The sequence below is a fragment of the Oncorhynchus keta genome, chromosome 31, assembly GCF_023373465.1.
Source record: "Oncorhynchus keta strain PuntledgeMale-10-30-2019 chromosome 31, Oket_V2, whole genome shotgun sequence".
NCBI lineage: Eukaryota > Metazoa > Chordata > Actinopteri > Salmoniformes > Salmonidae > Oncorhynchus > Oncorhynchus keta.
The window spans coordinates 9,519,476-9,540,099 of NC_068451.1; the positions used below are offsets into that span (position 1 = coordinate 9,519,476).

Sequence of the window (20,624 nt, forward strand, 5' to 3'; positions counted from 1 at the left end):
ACCTTGTTGTATACACAAACAGTCAGGCACCCTGGCTAGCAGTTAGCACAGTACATTAAGTAGTTGTAGTGGATGATAGTGTCAGTGACTTGCAATCAAGGTAGGTGGGGTAGGTAGGGTAGGCAGGGTAGGCAGGGTAGGTAGGGTAGGCAGGGTTGGCAGTTCTTTCTCTGTGATAATCTAATGAAAAAAAAGCTGCTATAAAAAGCACCCCAAAAAATACAATGATATCAACAACAAAAAAATATATCTAATGTTTTTTCTCAATGATTCAGGTGGTTGTTATGCTCAAAATCTCAAAATGTGCTACAACTACATAAAAACATCAGGAAAGACGCTAGATTGTGCATGCTTTCCTTCCCATCCATTGAATTCCATTCAAATCATTGACGATTTGTTGATGGACAGGGTCAGCATAGGCCTCGCTGGTGTTTTTTTCAACCCTTTTTCTCCCCAATTTCGTGATATCCAATTGGTAGTTCCAGTCTTGTCCCATCGCTGAAACTCCTGTACGGGCTCGGAAGAGGCGAAGGTCGAGAGCCGTGCGTCCTCTGAAACACGATCTTGCCAAGCCGCACTTCTTGACACCCGGAAGCCAGCCGCAACAATGTGTCGGAGGAAACACCGTACAGCTGGCGACCATAGTCAGCGTGCATGCACCCAGCCCGCCACAAGGAGTAGCTAGAGCGTGACGGGACAAGGACACCCCGGCCGGCCAAACCCTCCCTTAACCCGGACAACGCTGGGCCACTCATGGGGCACAATAGCCTATGTCACTAAGGTTGTTGGAGCCATCTTTTGTTTGGTGGACTTGGCCTTAATAAAGGTTTACTTGTGAGTAAATGTGGCTTTGATAATAGCCCGTGCCTACCTAGCCACTGACCTCACCGCACGCCACTATACCGTGTCTCATGGTCCTCACATGATTGAAGGCTCATCATCTGTATTTGTCACGTAGTTCATTCATAGGATCTGTCTGTAGATAAATTCATGTTAACTACTCGGAATGTAACTGTACTTAAGGATGGCTGAGAAAAGCAGGAAGTAGGTCCTGAAAACAGGAGATGAAATTAAAAATGCTCAGGAGGGAAACCACAACAGTAAGGAAGTGATAATCAACTATTGCTTTGATTCTTACAACAGAAGAAGCAAATATCCCTGTATTGCAGATCAGCAAGGACATCCCTTTATTTCATCACCAAACCTGATTGAAAGGATTTCATCAAACAGGAGGGAGGGAGGTAGATTTAGTTCATTTCAGACGATGGTGAGTATCCTCTTGCGCTTTAGAACATGGATGAAATGAGAGCTTTCCGAAAGGGAACATTTTGAATGTTGCCAGAACGTCCTGTAGAAAATGTTTGCATAAAGACCAGTAAGAGACTTAAAGACCAGTGTAGTGGCAGTAGTCCAGACGGGAGATGGCAGGTGCCTGGATTAGGACCTGCGCCGCTTCCTGCGTGAGGTAGGGTCATACTCTACAGATGTTGTAGAGAATGAACTTGCAGGAGCGAGACACTGCTTTGATGTTTGCAGAGAACGGCAGGGTTGTCCAGGGTCACGCCAAGGTTCTTTGCACTCTGAGAGAGGGACTCTGTGAATGTCCTCAGGACGTCCCTTGTTACCCGGGGTTACCGTATAGTCCAGGACAGGATTAAAATCTACACCGTTTCTAAGTGGCATACAGTAGAATAAACTGTACAAATGCCAAATCACTCTATACATGTACATTTGCCATTTTAATCATTTAGCAGACGCTCTTATCCAGAGTGATTTACAGTTCGTGTATTCATCTTCAAATACAGTAGCTAGTGGGAGAACCACATATCTCAGTCATAGTAAGTACATTTTTCCTCAGTGAAGTATCATTCAGCAAAGTCATTGATTGTAGGCAGGAAAAAGTCAAGTGGAAGTGTTACTGTAGTTCTGGGGGGAGGATTATTTAAGAGACTCTTTGAAGATGTAGGGTTTCAGTGGTTTTTGTAAGATGGGCAGGGATTCTGCTGTCCTAGTTTCAGGGGGAAACTGGTTCCACCATTGGGGTGCAAAGACAGAGAAGAGTTTGACTGGGCTGAGCTACCCTCCCGTAGGCCAAGAGACCAGAGGTGACAGAATGGAGTACTCAGGTTGGGGTGTAGGGTTTGAGCACAGCCTGAAAGTAGGGAGGGGCAGTTCCACTTGCTGCTCCGTAGGCAAGTACCATGGTCTTGAAGTGGACGTGTGCGGAGGAATGGGCTGACATGGGAGAACTTGGGAAGGTTGAACACCAGTCGGGCCGCGGAATTCTGGATAAGTTGCAGTAGTGTGATGGCACAAGTGAAGAGCCCAGCCAATGGCAAGTGCCTGGATTAGTTCCTGCTCCGCTTCCTGTGTGAGATAGCGTCATACTCTATGGATGTTGTAGAGAATGAACTTGCAGGAGCAAGTCACTGCTTTCATGTTTGCAGAGAACGACAGGGTTGTCCAGGGTCACGCCAAGGTTCTTTGCACTCTGAGGGAGAGACTGTGAAGTTGTCAACCGTGATGGAGAGGCCCTGTAGCGGCCAGACCTTCCCCGGGAGGAAGAGCAACTCCGTCTTGATGAGGTTGAGCTTGAGGTGGTGGGCCGACATCCAGGCTGAGATATCTGCCAGGCACGCAGAGATGTGTCTCTACACTTGGTTGTCTGAAGTGGGAGAAAAATAGTTGAGTGTCATCTGCATAGCAATGATAGGAGACAGTACGGTGCGTGGGTAAAATCACTGGGAAAGCCAAGCCAGAAAATGTTTACATATTACAACCTACGTGTTGTGATAATTGTGTTGTTTGCTCTGTAACCTGTTAGTTCATATACCTTGGGACCATGATATACAGTGCACTCAGAAAATATTCAGACACCTTGACTTTTTCCACATGTTACAACCTTAATCTAAAATGGATTAAATCGTTTTCCCCCCGTCATCAATCTACACACAATACCCCATAATGACAAAGCAAAAACAGAGATGTTTGATCGGGTTCAAGCCCCGGCTCTGGTTGGGCCACTCAAGGACATTCAGAGACTTGTCCCGAAGCCACTCCTGCGTTGTCTTGGCTGTGTGCTTAGGGTCATTGTCCTGTTGGAAGGTGAACCTTCTCCCCAGTCTGAGGTCCTGAGCGCACTGGAGCAGGTTTTCTTCAAGGATCTCTCTGTACTTGGCTCCGTTCATCTTACTCTTGATCCTGACTAGTCTCCCAGTCCCTGCCGCTGAAAACCATCCACACAGCTTGATGCTGCCAACATCATAGTTCACCGTAGGGATGGTACGAGATAGTTAAATCCTGGTTTCATCAGACCAGAGAATCTTATTTCTCATGGTCTGAGAGTCCTTTGAGTGCCTTTTGGCAACTCCAAACTCCATGTGCCCTATACTGAGGAGTGGCTTCCATCTGGCCACACAAGGCCTGATTGGTGGAGTGCTGCAGAAATGGTTGTCCTTCTGAAGGTTCTCACATCTCCAAAAAGCAACTCTGGAGCTCTGTCAGAGTGACCAAAGGCTCTTCTCCCGATTGCTCAGTAGGAAGAGTCTTGGTGTTTCCAAACTTCTTCCATTTAAGAATGATGAGGACACTGTGCTCTGGGGGACGTTCAATGCTGCAGACATTTTTTGGTACCCTCCCCTGTGCCTCGACACAATCCTGTCTCGGAGCTCTACAGACAATTCCTTCAACCTCATGTCAACTGTGGGACCTTATATAGACAGGTGTGTGCCTTTCCAAATCATGTTTGATCAATTCAATTTACCACAGGTGGACTCCAATCAAGTTGTAGAAACATCTCAAGGATGATCAATGGAAACAGGATGCACCTGAGCTCAATTTCGAGTCTCATAGCAAAGGGTCTGAATACTTATGTAAATAAGGTATCTGTTTTTATTTTTATAATTATGCAAAAATGTCCAAAAACCTTTTTTCGCTTTGTTATTCTGGGGTGTTATGCATAGATTGATGAGGAAAGCAATTCATTTAATACATTTTAGACTAATGTGGAAATACGGAAGGGGTCTGAATACCTTCCGAATACACTGTATAGACCTAAGGACAAGAAAATAAGAAGAAACAGTGGCAGAATAAATTCAACCCCACCTTTGTTTTAATCACAAAACCGGAGAACAACCTCTGTCTGGTGAAGTCCAGAAAGCATATGATGTGGCTCTCCATGGTCTGATGTCCTAACCGACTTGCCAAAACTATAGTTTGTTAATTAACAAGACATTTGTGGAGTGGTTGAAAAACGAGTTCTAATGACTCCAACCTAAGTGTATGAGTAGACCTTACAGTGAAATGCTTACTTACGAGCCCCTAACCAAAAATGCAGTTAAAAAAATATGGATAAGAATAAGAAAAAAAAGAAAAAATTAATTAAAGAGCAGCAGTAAAATAACAATAGCGAGACTATATACAGGGGGGTACCGGTACAGGATCAATGTGCAGTGGCACCGGTTAGTTGAGGTAATATGTACATATATAGTTGAAGTCGGAAGTTCAGATACGCTTAGGTTGGAGTCATTAAAACTCGTTTTTCAACCACTCCACCGATTTCTTGTCAACAAACTATAGTTTTGGCAAGTTGGTTAGGACATCTACTTTGTGCATGACACAAGTCATTTTTCCAACAATTGTTTACAGCCAGATTATTTCACTTACAATTCACTGTATCACAATTCCATTGGGTCAGAAGTTTACATACACTAAATTGACTGTGCCTTTAAACAGCTTGGAAAATTCCAGAAAATTATGTCATGGTTTTAGAAGCTTCTGATAGGCTAATTGACATAATTTGAGTCAATTGAATGAGTACCTGTGGATGTATTTCAAAACCTACCTTCAAACTCAGTGCCTTTTTGCTTGACATCATGCGAAAATCAAAAGAAATCAGCCAAGACCGCAATTTCCAAATTCCTGAAGGTACCACGTTCATCTGTACAAACAATAGTACGCAAGTATAAACACCATGAGACAACGCAGCCGTCATACCGCTCAGGAAGGAGACGCTTTCTGTCTCCTAGAGATGAATGTACTTTGGTGCGAAAATTGCAAATCAATCCCAGAACAACAGCAAAGGACCTTGTGAAGATGCTGGAGGAACAGGTACAAAATAATCTATATCCACAGTAAAAACGAGTCCTATATCGACATAACCTGAAAGAACGCCCCTATCAAGGAAGAAGCCCCTGCTAAAAAAAACACCATAAAAAGCCAGACTACGGTTTCCAACTGCACATGGGGACAAAGATCGTACTTTTTGGAGAAATGTCCTCTGGTCTGATGAAACAAAAATATAACTGTTTGGCTATAATGACCATCGTTATGTTTGGAGGAAAAAGGGGGAGGCTTGCAAGCCGACGAACACCATCCCAACCGTGAAGTATGGGGGTGGTAGCATCATGTTGGGGTGCTTTGTTGCAGGACTGGTGCACTTCACAAAATAGATGGCATCATGAGGACAGAAAATGATGTGGATATATTGAAGCAACATCTCAAGACAGCAGGAAGTTAAAGCTTGGTGTCGCGACTTCCGCCGAAGTCGGCTCCTCTCCTTGTTCGGGCGGCGTTCGGCGATCGACGTCACCGGCTTTCTAGCCATCGCTGCTCCATTTTTCATATTCTCATTTGTCTTGTTCCATACACACCTGGTTTTCATTCCCTAATCACACTGAATGTATTTAGTCCTCTTTTCCCCTCCACATCTTTGTGTGAAATTGTTTTGATGTTATGTGGGTATTTTTACGCGCCAGACATTGGTTTATGTTCTGTGTTTTTGGCACGTTTTAGGTACTTATGTGCTTTCTTTTGGACCGGAATAAAAAGTGCGCCTGTTAACTACACTTTGCTCTCCTGCACCTGACTTCACCTCCAGTACACACCCATAACACTTGGTCGCAAATGGGTCTTCCAAATGAACAATGACCCCAAGCATACTTCCAAAGTTATGGAAAAATGGCTTAAGGACAATAAAGTAAAGGTATTGGAGTGACCATTACAAAACCTGACCTCAATCCCATAGAACATTTGTGGGCAGAACTAAAAAAGCGTGTGCGAGCAATGAGGCCTACAAACCTGACTCAGTTACACCAGCTCTGTCAGGAGGAATGGGCCACAATTCACCCAACTTATTGTGGGAAGCTTGTGGAAGGCTGCCCGAAAAGTTTGACCCAAGTTGAACAATTTAAAGGCAATGCTACCAAATATTAATTGAGTGAAATAAAAGCTGAAATAAATAATTCACTCTACTATTATTCTGACATTTCACATTCTTAAAATAAAGTGGTGATTCTAATTGACATAAGACAGGGATTTTTTTACTAGGATTAAATATCAGGAATTGTGAAAAACTGAGTTTAAATGTATTTGGCTAAGGTGTATGTAAACTTCCGACTTCAACTGTAGGTAGAGTTATCAAAGTGATGATAACAACAGAGAGTAGCAGCGGGGCAAAGCAAATAGCCTGGATAGCCATTTGATTAGGTGTTCAGGAGTCTTATGGCTTGGGGGTAGAAGCTGTTTAGAAGCCTCTTGGACCTAGACTTGGCGCACGGGTACTGCTTGCCGTGCGGTAGCAGAGAGAACAGTCTATGACTAGGGTGGCTGGAGTCTTTGACAATTTCTAGGGCCTTCCTCTAACACCACCTGGTGTAGAGGTCCTGGATGGCAGAGAGCTTGGCCCCAGTGATGTACTGGGTCTTTCGCACTCTGTAGTGCCTTGCGGTCGGAGGCCGAGCAGTTGCCATACCAGGCAGTGATGCAACCAGTAAGGATGCTCTCGATGGTGCAGCTGTCGAATCTTTTGACGATCTAAGGGCCCATGCCAAATCTTTTCAATCTTCTGAGGGGGAATAGGTTTTGTCATGCCCTCTTCACAACTGTCTTGGTGTGCTTGGACCATGTTAGTTTGTTGGTGATGTGGACACCAAGGAACTTGAAGCTCTCAACCTGCTCCACTACAGCCCCGTCGATGAGAATGGGGGTGCTCTGTCCTCTTTTTCCTGTAGTCTGCAATCATCTCCTTTGTCTTGATCACGTTGAGGGAGAGGTTGTTGTCCTGGCACCACACGGCAAGGTGACGACGAGACAGCGGATGAGATAGCAAAAGCTCAAGTTGCCCAGCCCGGCGGTGATACAATCTTCGGCAAAATCATTCGTAAGGAGATTCCTGCAAAAATATTATTTGAAGATGTCTCGTCGTTGTCGGTGATGAGGCCTACCACTGTTGTGTCATCGGCAAACTTAATGATGGAGTTGGAGTCGTGCCTGGCCGTGCAGTCATGAGTGAACAGGGAGTACAGGAGGGGGCTGAGCACGCACCCCTGAGGGGCCCCTGTGTTGAAGATCAGCGTGGCGGATGTGTTGTTACCTACCCTTACCACCTGGGGGAGGCCCATCAGGAAGTCCAGAATCCAGTTGCAGAGGAAGGTGTTTAGTCCCAGGGGGACGCTTATTGATGAGCTTTGAGGTCACTATGATGTTGAACGCTGAGCTGTTGTCAATGAATAGCATTCTCACATAGGTGTTCCTTTTGTCCAGGTGGGCAGTGTGGAGTGCAATAGAGATTGCATCATCTGTGGATCTTTTGGGGCGGTATGCAAATTGGAGTAGGTCTAGGGTTTCTCGGATAATGGTGTTGATGTGAGCCATGACCAGCCTTTCAAAGCAGGGTAGCCTAGTGGTTAGAGCGTTGGACTAATAACCGGAAGGTTGCAAGTTCAAACCCCCGAGCTGACAAGGTACAAATCTGTCATTCTGCCCCTGAACAGGCAGTTAACCCACTGTTCCTAGGCCGTCATTGAATATAAGAATTTGTTCTTAACTGACTTGCCTAGTAAAATAAAAAAATACATAAAAAGCACTTGGCTACAGATGTGAGTGCTATGGGCCGGTAGTCATTTAGGCAGGTTGCCTTAGTGTTCTTGGGCACAGGCACTATGGTTGTCTACTTAAAACATGTTGGTATTACGGACAGGGAGAGGTTGAAAATGTCAGTGAAGACACTTGCCAGTTGGTCAGCGCATGCTCGCAATACACATAATGGTAATCCGTCTGGCCCTGAGGCCTTGTGTTTGTGCAAGTAGAAAAAACATGTTGACACCCTACTTGTAGAGAAACGCCAATGGTATCCTTCTCTCTTTCATGTTGACGAAACAGTGTCACTCTCCCCATAGCTACATATTGACAGATCCTCTCCACGTCCACGTCACTTGGTAGGAGCAGCCTGCCAGGTATTATGCAATCCAATAGTGTGCAGAGCCTGAGACGCCCAGCCCAGACAGGGTTAAAGGAGGTTGAATACAGTAGCGGATATGTGAATAAGTGTGTACAATTGCAGATTTCTGTGGAGAGACGACTAGAAGAATAGGAACTATGACTAATCTGAAACTGACAACTTTGTGGCTTCCTGTTTTGAGGGTTTTCAATCGCTAGTTCCTGTTTGATTCTCTTTGTACAATGAGCATCTAAAGTCCCACTGGGCACAGACTTCAGTTCAATGTTTAGTTTTTATTTACATTTGGTTGAGTTGTCAACTATCCTCAATTCAACGTGAAATCAACAAAACATTTCACCTTGTCATTTTATTTAGGTTAAAAGTTGGGTGATTATTTTTTCTCCAAATCCAATCAGTTTTCTACTTTGATTAAACAGCATCACATTGATTCAACCATGTTTATGCCCAGTTGGTTAGCTTTCGGCCAGTGATAACTCAGTACTGACGTGTGTTTCTGTTACATCAGTTTTCTAATGCTAATAGGTACAGGTATTTTCAGACCGAGTTTGCATGTCTCTGAATAAGCTGAGTCTGTGATAGTAGCAGAATCCATCACAAGAGTGACAGAGAAGGACATCTGCCTTTTCTCTGTAGTGAGGTAGCGCCACCATGTGGTAAGTGGTACCTCCCGTTTGGCTCAGTTGGTAGAGCATGGCGCTTGCAATACCAGGGTTGTGGGTTCAATTCCCACGGGGGACCAGTGGAGGAGAATGGGAGTCGCTCTTGAATGCTAAATTACATCAATATAAACAATATAAACAATGGATGTGAATAGTGGCGTAAGTCATTTTGGCATTCACTCATCTTTCCAACTCTCGTGTTTGACAACAGCTGATAATTAGATCAATTGATGCGCTATACCAAAATGAATAAACGGTGGGAGTCGAAGCAAGTCGCCCATTACATGACGCATTCGGAGTACTATTTTAGAATGATTCTTTATTTATTTTTGCATACTATTTAGTACAGTTGTATGGGTATTCAGACACGACCACTGTCTCCATATCAAATCTATTTACCATCTATAATATCTAGCATCGACTAATTCACATCATGATAGATACCATTAATATCACAAGAAATCACACACACACACACACACACACACACACACACACACACACACACACACACACACACACACACACACACACACACACACACACACACACACACACACACACACACACACACACAAATAGATAGTTTGACAAAGTATTCTGTTATCTCATTGTGTAATCAAATCTGTTCAGCAAAACATACAATGCATATGCATAACAGTTACAGTTTCCACAAAATAAATTCAGTTTAGTAACTACCACACACTTTTTTAAAAACAATGTTTTAACAGCTGTTTTTGGTTCAATCTTGAACTAAGTCTCAATACAAATGTCTGTTGGCTCAATATGGGGGGAGCTGAAATGCCCCCCAGTGGGTATTCTCTACTCCATACCTAAAGCTATTATTCTTGGATGTTATCTCAAGGCTGAGGCTGTTACCTTGTTGGAGCTTAACCATCCTGGACATGAATACAGTGCCCTCTTTCTCTCCGTGATACACGGCTTCACTCAGTCTCCTTCGCTGGGTCTGATTCTGAATGCCATTTTTGAACAGAGTCACCTTCCTCTTCTCCTCTCCCCCGGTGTGCCTAGTGAAGGTGACCTGGACATAGATGTAGTAGAAGCCTTCAGATGTGATGTAGACAGAGTTGTCGCGGAGGACGAGGGAGCAAGAGCCACAGGCATCATGGTCATTCTCCCAAGATAATGTTCCTACACATGAGACAGAAGGAATGAAAATAAAAGAGAATAAAATAAAATATTAAAACGCTTTACATCATATCAATGGGTTAATATACACTACATGACCAAACGTATGCGGACGCCTGCTAGCCCCCTCTCATTCCAAAATCATGGGCATTAATATGGAGTTGGTCCCCCCTTTGTTGCTATTCCACTCTTCTGGGAAAGCTTTCCACTAGATGTTGGAACATTACTGTGGGGACTTGCTTCCATTCAGCCACAAGAGCATTAGTGAGGTCGGGCACTGATGTTTGGCGATTAGACCTGGCTTGCAGTCGGCGTTTCAATTCATCCCAAAGGTGTTCGATGGGGTTGAGGTCAGGGCTCTGTGCATGCCAATCAAGTTCTTCTACACCAATCTCGACAAACCATTTCTGTATGGACCTCGCTTTGTGTATGTGGGCATCGTCACACTGAAACAGGCAGTTTGGAACTTGGAAGTGAGTGTTGCAACCAAGGACAGACAATTTTTACGTGCTACACGCTTCAGCACTCAGTGGTCCCGTTCTGTGAGTTTGTGAGGCCTACCACTTCGCGGCTGAACCGTTGTTGCTCCTAGACGTTTCCACTTCACAATAACAGCACTTACAGTTGATCGAGGCAGCTCTAGCAGGGCAGAAATGGAACTGACTTGTTGAAAAGGTGGCATCCTATGACGGTGCCATGTTGAAAGACACTGAGCTCTTCAGTAAGGCCATTATACTGTCAATGTTTGACTATGGGAATTGCATGGCTGTGTGCTCTATTTTATACACCTGTCAGCAACGGTGTGGCTGAAATAGCCGAATCCATTAATTTTAAGGGGTGTCCATAGACTTTTGTATATGTAGTGTATGTTTGTGCATATATTTGAACAGACAGGTGGCAAAATATTGAATAACTGCACTTTCAATACCCCTTTAAAAACTCTGTATACAGTGCCTGCGGAAAGTACTCAGACCCCTTGACTTTTCCACATTTTGTTACGTTACAGCCTTATTCTAAATATATTTTTTCCCCCCTCAGCAAGATACACACAATACCCCATAATGACAAAGCAAAAACAGATATCTACAAACAGATACCTTATTTACGTAAGTATTCAGACCCTTTGCTATGAGACTCGAAATTGAGCTCAGGTGCATCCTGATCCATTGATCATCCTTGAGATGTTTCTACAACTTGATTGGAGTCCACCTGTGGTAAATTAAATTGAATGGACATGATTTGGAAAGGCACACACCTGTCTATATAAGGTCCCACAGTTGAAAGTGCATGTCAGAGCAAAAACCAAGCCATGAGGTAAAACGAATTGTCCATAGAGCTCCGAGACAGGATTGTGTTGAGCCACATATCTGGGGAAGGGTACCAACGATTTTCTGCAGCATTGAAGGTCCAAAAGAACACTGTGGCTTCCCATCATACTTAAATGGAAGAAGTTTGGAACCACCAAGACTCTTCCTAGAGCTGGTCGCCCAGTCAAACTGAGCAATCGGAGGAGAAGGGCCTTGATCAGGGAGGTGACCAAGAACCAATTGGTCACTCTGACAGAGCTCTAGAGTTCCTCTGTGGAGATAGGAGAACCTTCCAGAAGGACAACCATCTCTGCAGCACTCCACCACATGACAGCCCGCTTGGAGTTTTCCAAAAGGCACCTAAAGATTCTCAGACCATGAGAAACAAGATTCTCTGGTCTGATGAAACCAAGATTGAACTCTTTGGCCTGAATTCCAAGCGTCACGTCTGGAGGAAACCTGGCACCATCCCTACGGTGAAGCATGGTGGTGGCAGCATCATGCTGTGGGGATGTGTTTCAGTGGCAGGAACTGGGAGACTAGTCAGGATCGAGGGAAAGATGAACGGCGCAAAGTACACAGAGATCCTTGATGAAAACCTGCTCCAGAGTGCTCAGGACCTCAGACTGGGGTGAATGTTCACCTTCCAACAGGACAACGACCCTAAGCACACAGCCAAGACAACGCAGGAGTGGCTTCGGGACAAGTCTCTGAATGTCCAGCCAGAGCCTGGACTTAAACCCGATCAAACATCTCTGGAGAGACCTGAAAATAGCTCTGCAGCAATGCTCCCCATCCAACCTGAGAGAGCTTGAGAGGAACTGCAGAGAAGAATGGGAGAAACTCCCCAAGTACAGGTGTGCCAAGCTTATAGCGTCATACCCAAGAAGACTTGATGCTGTAATCGCTGCCAAAGGTGCTTCAACAAAGTACTGAGTAAAGGGTCTGAATACTTATCTAAATGCGAGGTTATTATTATTATTTTTTAAACGTTTTGCTTTGTCATTATGGAGTATTGTGTGTTGATTGATGAGGGAATAAAACAATTGAATACATTTTTGAATAATGCTGTAACATAATAAATTGTGGGAAAAAAATCAAGGGGTCTGAATACTTTCCGAAGGCACTGTACGCTGCAAAATTATAATGTATTTTCACAAACAGTAATTGTATCATTGTCTTGGGCTTAGTGCATTGCCCGCATCTAAGCAGTTACAGTAGATGGGTTGATTGCGGGTCTTGAACACCACTTCTCAAAGGAGCAGACGGTGGGGGGGTTAATACACCTACCCTCACAATAGCTCAATGTTTAATGAATAGACTGAATATTTGCATAATGTTTTCAATACATATATCTCATTTTGTGATGAATAAAGATGCATAACATCTTGATAAGAGAAATACAATTACGTTGGACTGTGTCGTAATATGTTCTGCTCATGGTTAGTAAGCTCCCGCTCAGCCCAGTCCAAGCTCTTCTCTGTCCTGGCACCCCAATGGTGGACCCAGCTTCCCCCTGAAGCTAGGACATCCTGCCCATCTTCTGAAAACATCTGAAACCCTACCTCTTCAAACAGTATCTTAAACAATCCTCCTCCAAACAGACAAATAATGGCGCAGTACAACAGTGATATGCAGAACAGCATCTCGGAACGCACAACTCGTCGATCCTTGTCACAGATGGGCTATTGCAGCAAACGACAACACCGGGTTCCACTCCTGTTAGCTAAAAACAAGAAGAAGTTGCTCCAGTGGGCACGCGATCACCACTTGACAATGAGGAGTGGAAAAACATTTTCTGGAACGTGACAGCGAGTTCAGTTTAATTGAGTGGCCTGAGCATTCCCCAGACCTCAACCCAATAGAGCCGTGATCTCCGTGATGAGATGGAATGAGCTGTATGTACCACCATCCAATCTGCAGCCACTGCATGATACCATTGCGTCAGCATGGACCAACATCTCTGTGGAACGTTTCCGACACTTTGTAGAATGCCCCGAATAAATCAGGCTGTTCTGGAGGCAAAGGGGGATCTGGTCCGGTACTACATGGTGTACCTAATAAACTGACCGTTGAGTGTATAGAAATATTAGGTGTATCACAACCATTGTGTCAAATGTGTTAGATCAGTTGTACAACCTGAGTGTGTACAGGGCCCTACCTAGTCTTGTTTAGTGTAACTGACAAGTTCAGACAGGCAGCAGAAGATCCAACGTTAACTCATGCGTTCCATGAATTTAGGATGCAAAAAGGAAACTGCAACAAGCATGGAATGTTAGGCCCAAAAGTCCTTACCTATAAACTAGGAAAGGAAGTGTTTAGCTTACCCATGGTCAGCTGGATATAAGAGGGACGGGGAGCTGGAAAGCAAAAAAAAAAAGCCCATTCATTTTCCTGTTTTGATCCATCTTGTAACATTTACGTGTTACTCCCTGCTTGTGCAATCTTATAATGACATCTTTCTCCAGAAAATGCATCAATGACCTGAGTTATATTGCACACAGTGCAATGTTTAGTTTAAACACTAGACATTCAGTGATAATCAGAAATGTAAATAGCAATGCTTTTACTTACCCTTTGATGAATTCAATTGAGCCAAAAAACTGCCATCTGCAAAAGATAAATAATATTTAAAGTCATTGTCCTATATATATATTTTTTCTTTTTATCCCAGCCCCTGTCCCCACCGGAGGCTTTTTGACTTTTGGTAGGCCGTCATTGTAAATAAGAATTTCTTCTTAACTGACATGCCTATTTAAATAAAGGTTAAATGAAAATAAATATACTGTTGTCGAATGTTTAATATGGGATAGGAATGATATTACAGTGCCTTGGTCAATATTATGACTTACAGAACAGACAAAAACTATTAACATCAGTACGTGTAACATAGTACAACTTACTTGTAGGGGGCTGGTTTTCCTCCTTTGATTCAGGTAAATGACTCTTGGAGAGAGAAATTACATAGTGACACCTTGAAATCATCATCAGTCTACCCTTATGTATCATCATCATCACCATATCAGAGTCTAGCTATCACTGATGATAATTGGACATACCTTGTCAGATGAGTTTATTTGCACTGTTGTAAGAACTGCGACCATAATCCCCATAGCGACTGTGAGAAACCCGCACCACACATGTAGCAGCAGGTATTTGGAGGTGTGCTGTTGGCTCTTCATCCTCTGGGAAACACACACGTACCACAAACCACTGAGAGCCATCCCAATTCACTCCCCACCACTTCCCATCGGCCCTAATCCATATCTAATCCAACGTTCGCAGATCTAAAGGGTCTAGAATAGATATAAAGCAGGCGGGTTGTAGATCTTCCACCATAGGCTACTGCTTGAGTCCGAGCACCTCAACATTAGGCTCCCTTCTGATTAACATTTAGTTTAGATTATACCCCACTCTGGGAGTTCACCTACATAGATTATTCCCCTCTTGAACCCTATGTGCAGTGTGGTTTGCTACTTATATTGGCTCAAACAATAACATGTGATAAATTAACTCACTACCAGAGAAATACACTAAAATAATTTGTAGTAAACATGCAGAGAGTGGTATGTACTGTGTGACTGTGACAAGACATTACGCCTGTCACACAGTGTACTCTGGTATGTTCAGTTGGACATTAATGCATCAGTCACAGTGACTAAGAATAGTCAAGATAATAATAATAATTTTTTGGGGGGGTGCTTATATTTGTCCTGTTACACACTTGTACAAGATACAAGTAATTGTGAAGGTATGCATAGTGAGTGAGAGAATGATCTGTCAATGATCAATGTGACCGCATTCCCTGTCATATGGTATAGGACATGAGACTGGGTCCATCATGTTGCCTATCACAGTCTCATTATTGAAAATGCCACTAAATAGCCATACAACAACCACCGTTTTTGGACCAAATATAACTGTGGAGCCATTAGACTATTACTGTGTGATGATAAAATCGGACACTACTGTCATCACCAAGTGATTTTACATTTGGTCACATTTTCCTCATCCAAACATCCTATAATTAAGTCTAAGATTAGGAATTTCACATGATGAGAAATTATTGCAAATACAATGGTCCACTGTCCACAATTCTGTGTTGCCACAATTTACATATACATCGTTAATAAATAAGTAGCTTTGATATGAATAAAATGAAACACATTGACCAGGATCTCAACTCACCTAGTGTGTCTTGTATTGTCCTTGTACAAACAAATCTGTCTGCTGCATACCATGCTGCATACCATGCTGCATACCATGCTGCATTTCAGAGACATGTTCTTTAGACAGGGTTTCCCCCCTTCCACTGGAGTTGAGGTTTGATGCGATGGACTTTTTTTCTTCACTGTGAGTTGTGGTTGGAAAGAAAGGAGGGAGTGAAAGCAAAGCATCATGGACTAAAACAACCACCTCAAAGTCTAGGTTGACTGTGGTCACATTGAATTAGCAACTGATGATGTCATATTCTTCTTTGAAAATGTATTTTAGCCTAGTCCAAGATCTGTTTATGGTTATGCCTACTCCATTGTCAAGCCAGGCAGAAGTTGCCAAAGAGCAGTAACAGATTGTCACAAAGGCTATGATTTATTTGATTTCCCACTGTGTTGAGAACATGTTTTTTTTTTATGTAAACAAAAAAATGAATTTAAACAATCAATAAAAGCAGGTATTTTATCCATTATTGTATGTAATACTGTAGATAGTGTTGTAAAGTAACTTTCAGACAGCACCCTTTTTGATAACAACAAAACCTGTCATCCATATTGGCCAATTGTAGAAGTGCTCAGAAAGTGACTTTTTAGACCTGAATGCGAAAACATAAAATAGATAAAAGGTGAATATTATTATTAAAAGGTGAATTTATTAAATAGATAAAAGTTGACATATTTTTTTATACCCCACCATACCATGAGGCATCCATGTCTTCATCACTGGAAACGACAAATGGTTGAGACTGATATCATTAAAAAGCTTACAAACAGGGGTGTCAGCCTATTCAATCATTTCTTGTCATTTTCTAACCGTATATGTCAATGATCTAAAAATGTGTAAACTCAGATATCTTTTCATATTCAGATAGATTATGTAAAATAGGGTCTAAACTACAACCTGAGGTTCTTGTGTTGTGCCCACCATCGGTTGAGACACAACATGCTCTTGAATACAGGGCGGGTGTCATGTTTTGGCTGATAAATGTACTAAAATGGGAATAAAATTACATTTTCAACTTTCAAATGGTGCAAAAAGATAGTCGAAAGTCCACACATCAGAGAATTAAAATTGTATTTGTCACATGCGCCGAATACAACAGGTGTAGAACTTACAGTGAAATGCTTATTTACAAGCCCTTAACCAACAATGCAGTTAAGAAAAATACCTAAAAATGTTTTTTATAAAAGTAACAAATAATTAAAGAGCAGCAGTAAAATAACAATAGAGAGCCTATATACAGGGGGTACCGGTACAGAGTCAATGTGCGGGAGAACCGGTTAGTCGAGGTAATATGTACATGTAGGTAGAGTTATTAAAGTAGATAGTAACAGAGAGTAGCAGCAGTGTTAAAGGGGGGCAATGCAACCATTTGATTAGATGTTCAGGAGTCTTTTTGGCTTGGGGGTAGAAGCTGTTCAGAAGCCTCTTGGACTTAGACTTGGCACTCCGTTACCACTTGCCCTGCGGTAGCAGAGAGAACAGCCTATGACTAGGGTGGCTGGAGTCTTTAACAATTTTTAGGGCCTTCCTCTGACACTGCCTGGTATAGAGGTCCTGGATGGCAGGAAGCTTTTCCTCAGTGATGTACTGGGCCGTCGTACACACTACCCTCTGTGGTGCCTTACAGTCGGAGGCCGAGCAGTTGCCAGACCAGGCAGTGATGCAACCAGTCAGGATGTTCTTGATGGTGCAGCTTTAGAACCTTTTGAGGATCTGAGGATCCATGCCAAATCTTTTCTGAGGGGGAATAGGTTTTGTCGTGCCCTCTTCACGACTGTATTGTTGTGCTTGGACCATGTTAGTTTGTTGGTGATGTGGACACCAAGGAACTTGAAGCTCTCAACCTGCTCCACTACAGCTCCATCAATGAGAATGGTGGCGTGCTTGGTTCTCTTTTTTCTTGTAGTCCACAATCATCTCCTTTGTCTTGAATGGGAATATGTTTTTTAAATGATACTGTCAATCTTCCATAGGAAACCTATTGAAATCATAGAACTATAGATAATAGAATAAAAATGTAAGTTTTACATTCAACAGTAGGTGGACCGGTGACTATCTTTGTAGTAGTAATTAGAAGTAAAAATGTCAATTCAATTAAAATATCAATGGTGTACCAGCTAAATTGCAGTGGTCTGAAGGGATATGTCCATTCTATGAATAATATTTCTATGATTGAAATGACACCCACCCTGTATTCAAGAGCATGTTGTGTCTCAACGGATGTCGAGCACAACACAAGAACCTCAAACGTTTGAGTTTGAATGCATAAACTCAGATTTTTTCCCCCATAAATTGTAGCTTAGACCCTATTTTACATGATCTATATTTTCCGGTGATGAAGACATGGATGTTTCATGGAGTGGTGGCATACATGTATGACATTTTTTGTTTAAATCAAAAGGGATGCTGTCAAAAAGCGACTGAATTCAAATGGATTTACCCTAAGAAAAATAATTTGAAGCACTACTTTTTACTGCAGTGGGCTAAATCAGGGTCACAGTGTTCTTGGTAGTCTTAAACAAATCTACTTTGAAACCAAAGCATACACCTCACACACATTGGTTATGGTCTTTAAAAAAAAGAAGACACCTGCACCATGTCAGATCTGGTTTAAATGTATTCTATTTTGAGTTTGCATCCCAATATTACACTTTATATACATCACAGAAGACTGAAAAATAACAAACCCATTTGACATGGAAACATCGGGTTTTCAGCTGTTTTTATAGTTTTATAATATTGATCACTTTACCATTTCAAAATGTTTTTAACACTTTTACTCCACTACATTCCTAAAGAAAATATGTACTTTTTACTCCCATACATTTTTCTTGTCACCCAAAAGTACATTTCAGATGCGGAACAGAAAAGGAACGATTGGAGCAATTACAGAGCGATTTCAATGACAACAGAAACTATATTTGAATTCAACATTTTTTTTATTTGCATTAAGATACTGAATTCAAATGCAATATTTTTACATTTGTAATGCACACATTTAATCATAGAATTAATCAATTTAACTTGTATTTCATGATTTGAAAAAGTAATTGAATGAATATTGCATTCAGATTTAAAATGATATTACAACTTAATTGAATATTCAAATTCAATATTTATATATGCTGTTTCAATATGGTGAATATTGCATTCATTGTCTGCGTATCACATTTGCAAACTATCAAATTTACCATAGCTTCACATATTCAACATGTGAAATGCATTTAGAATCCGTTTTAAAATTCAGTTCTCTTTCACATTTACTTGAGTCATTTTCTATTAAGGTATCTTTACTTTTATTCAGGTATGACAGTACAGACAAAGAGAAGGTGACAGAACCACTATCATCCCTGTGGCGAGGAACTATAGGCTAGTAAGGCTACAGATGAGTCAGGCACAACATTGACAGATGTGGGTGGCATGTGATTTCCCACACATATTTATAGGTCAGTGTCAGTGGGTTCCACAGGTACAAACAAATGACAGGGAGTTTTCTTCATGGTTTCATAAACCAGCTGGCAGCCACAGTGACTCAATCTGACTTTACATACATAGGGCATGGAAATAGCCAGTGTCATGCCCAGATCTGTTTCACCGGTCCTTGTGCTGGTGTCCACCCCCTCCAGGTATCGCCCATCTTCCCCATTATCCCCTGGGTACTTATACCTGTGTTCTCTGTTTGTCTGCTGCCAGGTCGTCTTGTTTGTGAAGTGAACCAGCGTTTTGTTTCTCAGCTCCTGCAGTCTCTTTTCTCAACCTCCTGGTTTTGACCATTGCCTGTCCTGACTCTGAGCCCATCTGCCTGCCCCTTACCCTGAGCCTGCCTGCCTGTACCTTGGCTCCCACTCTGGATTATCGACCCGTGCCTGCCTTGACCTGTCATTAAACATGGTTACTTCACACAGTCTGCACTTAGGTCTTACCTTGATTCCTGATACATAGGGTATGGAAATGCAGATGCGTGAAGTTGAACACTGTTGATTTCATAAACAGGACTGAAAGTAACTTTTAGAAAGTGGAGAGAGCGAAAGTGAGAGAAGGAGAGAGCGTTTGTTGGTAGATTTCTATGTAACTTTCCTGCTCTTGGTTTCTTGCTCCATGGGGCATCCCCAATCAACCTGTGCTTTTCTTGACATGCCACAGACGGTTTAGGTGCTTACCCAATGCAGGCAAAGTTGTCAGACAAGGCCTTCAATCATGTTAGCCTTTAAGTCTTTTCCCCATCTTCCTGAAATGCAGAAGTTCAGGCACTGCTGTTGTTGAAAGCAGAAACCTTCTGGCATCAATATAATCATGTTCTGTTCAGTTTCTATTCTGTTTCTGTTCTGTTTTAGATCATTGATCAGTTTCTGTCCAGTTTCAGATCATTGATCAGTTTCTGTCCAGTTTTAGATCATTGATGTCAATCTGTACAGCCAATCTGTACAGCATCGTAGAATGTGTTCGGCTCAATATTGGTTTATACACCAGCGGTCACCATTCCTGGTCAGGGAGAACTAAAGTGTGTTTCTGCCCAGCACTACCATCTGATTAGTGTTTCACTAGTGAACTGCTCATCAATATAACTAGCGAACTGCTCAACAACAATCAGCTGTGTTACAGGTGGGCTGGAAGAACCATCGTTTGACAGTAATGAAATATTATGCGGGGGAGTTTGACTGCCTATTCTTGGGCTTAACAAGATATGTTTTCACATACTGTAAATGGCATTGATATTTGAGAAACTACTGAAATGAAGAACACACTGGGAATAGAATCTCAGCCGTACTGTGACTATATTAACTTATTGAAACAAGTCCTACTGAGACTGAAAGATGTCCTGCTGAGATTGAGGCTGTCCTATTATGGACATCGTACAGGTGAGAGAAAGGTAAGAATCTAAAGTCATTCTGACAGAGACAGGAAGTCAATTCTTACACTGTACTCTGTACTTTCTGTCGGTCAACAAGTTGTTTCATGCCAAAGTTCATCTGGGAAGTCAAGTGTCTTCATGTTGGTGCGTCACAAGTCTTTGAAAGTGCGTAATTCAGAGAGATAAGTGGAGAGGGGGAG

The 20,624-nt window shown here is 42.4% G+C and overlaps 1 protein-coding gene and 1 long non-coding RNA gene across 3 annotated transcripts in view; both read right to left on the reverse strand.

Annotated features, from left to right (window-relative positions):
* Window positions 1–9,232: 9,232 nt before the first annotated feature.
* Window positions 9,233–14,558, reverse strand: LOC118364126 (uncharacterized). Its single transcript, XM_035745355.2, has 5 exons — window positions 14,414–14,558; window positions 14,258–14,300; window positions 13,929–13,964; window positions 13,682–13,714; window positions 9,233–10,050 (listed from the first exon to the last, which is right to left on the reverse strand). The coding sequence occupies exons 1-5, from the start codon at window positions 14,534–14,536 to the stop codon at window positions 9,680–9,682; spliced, it is 606 nt and encodes a 201-aa protein (XP_035601248.1). The 5' UTR covers window positions 14,537–14,558; the 3' UTR covers window positions 9,233–9,679.
* A 3,976-nt stretch (window positions 14,559–18,534) lies between these two features.
* The window catches only part of LOC118364360 (uncharacterized), a 17,631-nt gene continuing 15,541 nt past the window's right edge, over window positions 18,535–20,624 (reverse strand). For both annotated transcript variants that reach the window (XR_008087886.1, XR_008087885.1), the window contains one exon: window positions 18,535–20,624. This exon is cut by the window's right edge. This is a non-coding gene — a long non-coding RNA (uncharacterized LOC118364360).

Excerpts from the sequence above, each read along its gene's own strand:
- LOC118364126 (XM_035745355.2), bottom strand. The coding sequence starts at position 14,536 with ATGAAGAGCCAACAGCACACCTCCAAATACCTGCTGCTACATGTGTGG. Across the intron at positions 14,301-14,413 it reads AAATAAACTCATCTGACAAG|AGTCATTTACCTGAATCAAA; the intron begins GTATGTCCAATT and ends TCTCTCTCCAAG. Across the intron at positions 13,965-14,257 it reads GGAAAACCAGCCCCCTACAA|ATGGCAGTTTTTTGGCTCAA; the intron begins GTAAGTTGTACT and ends TATCTTTTGCAG.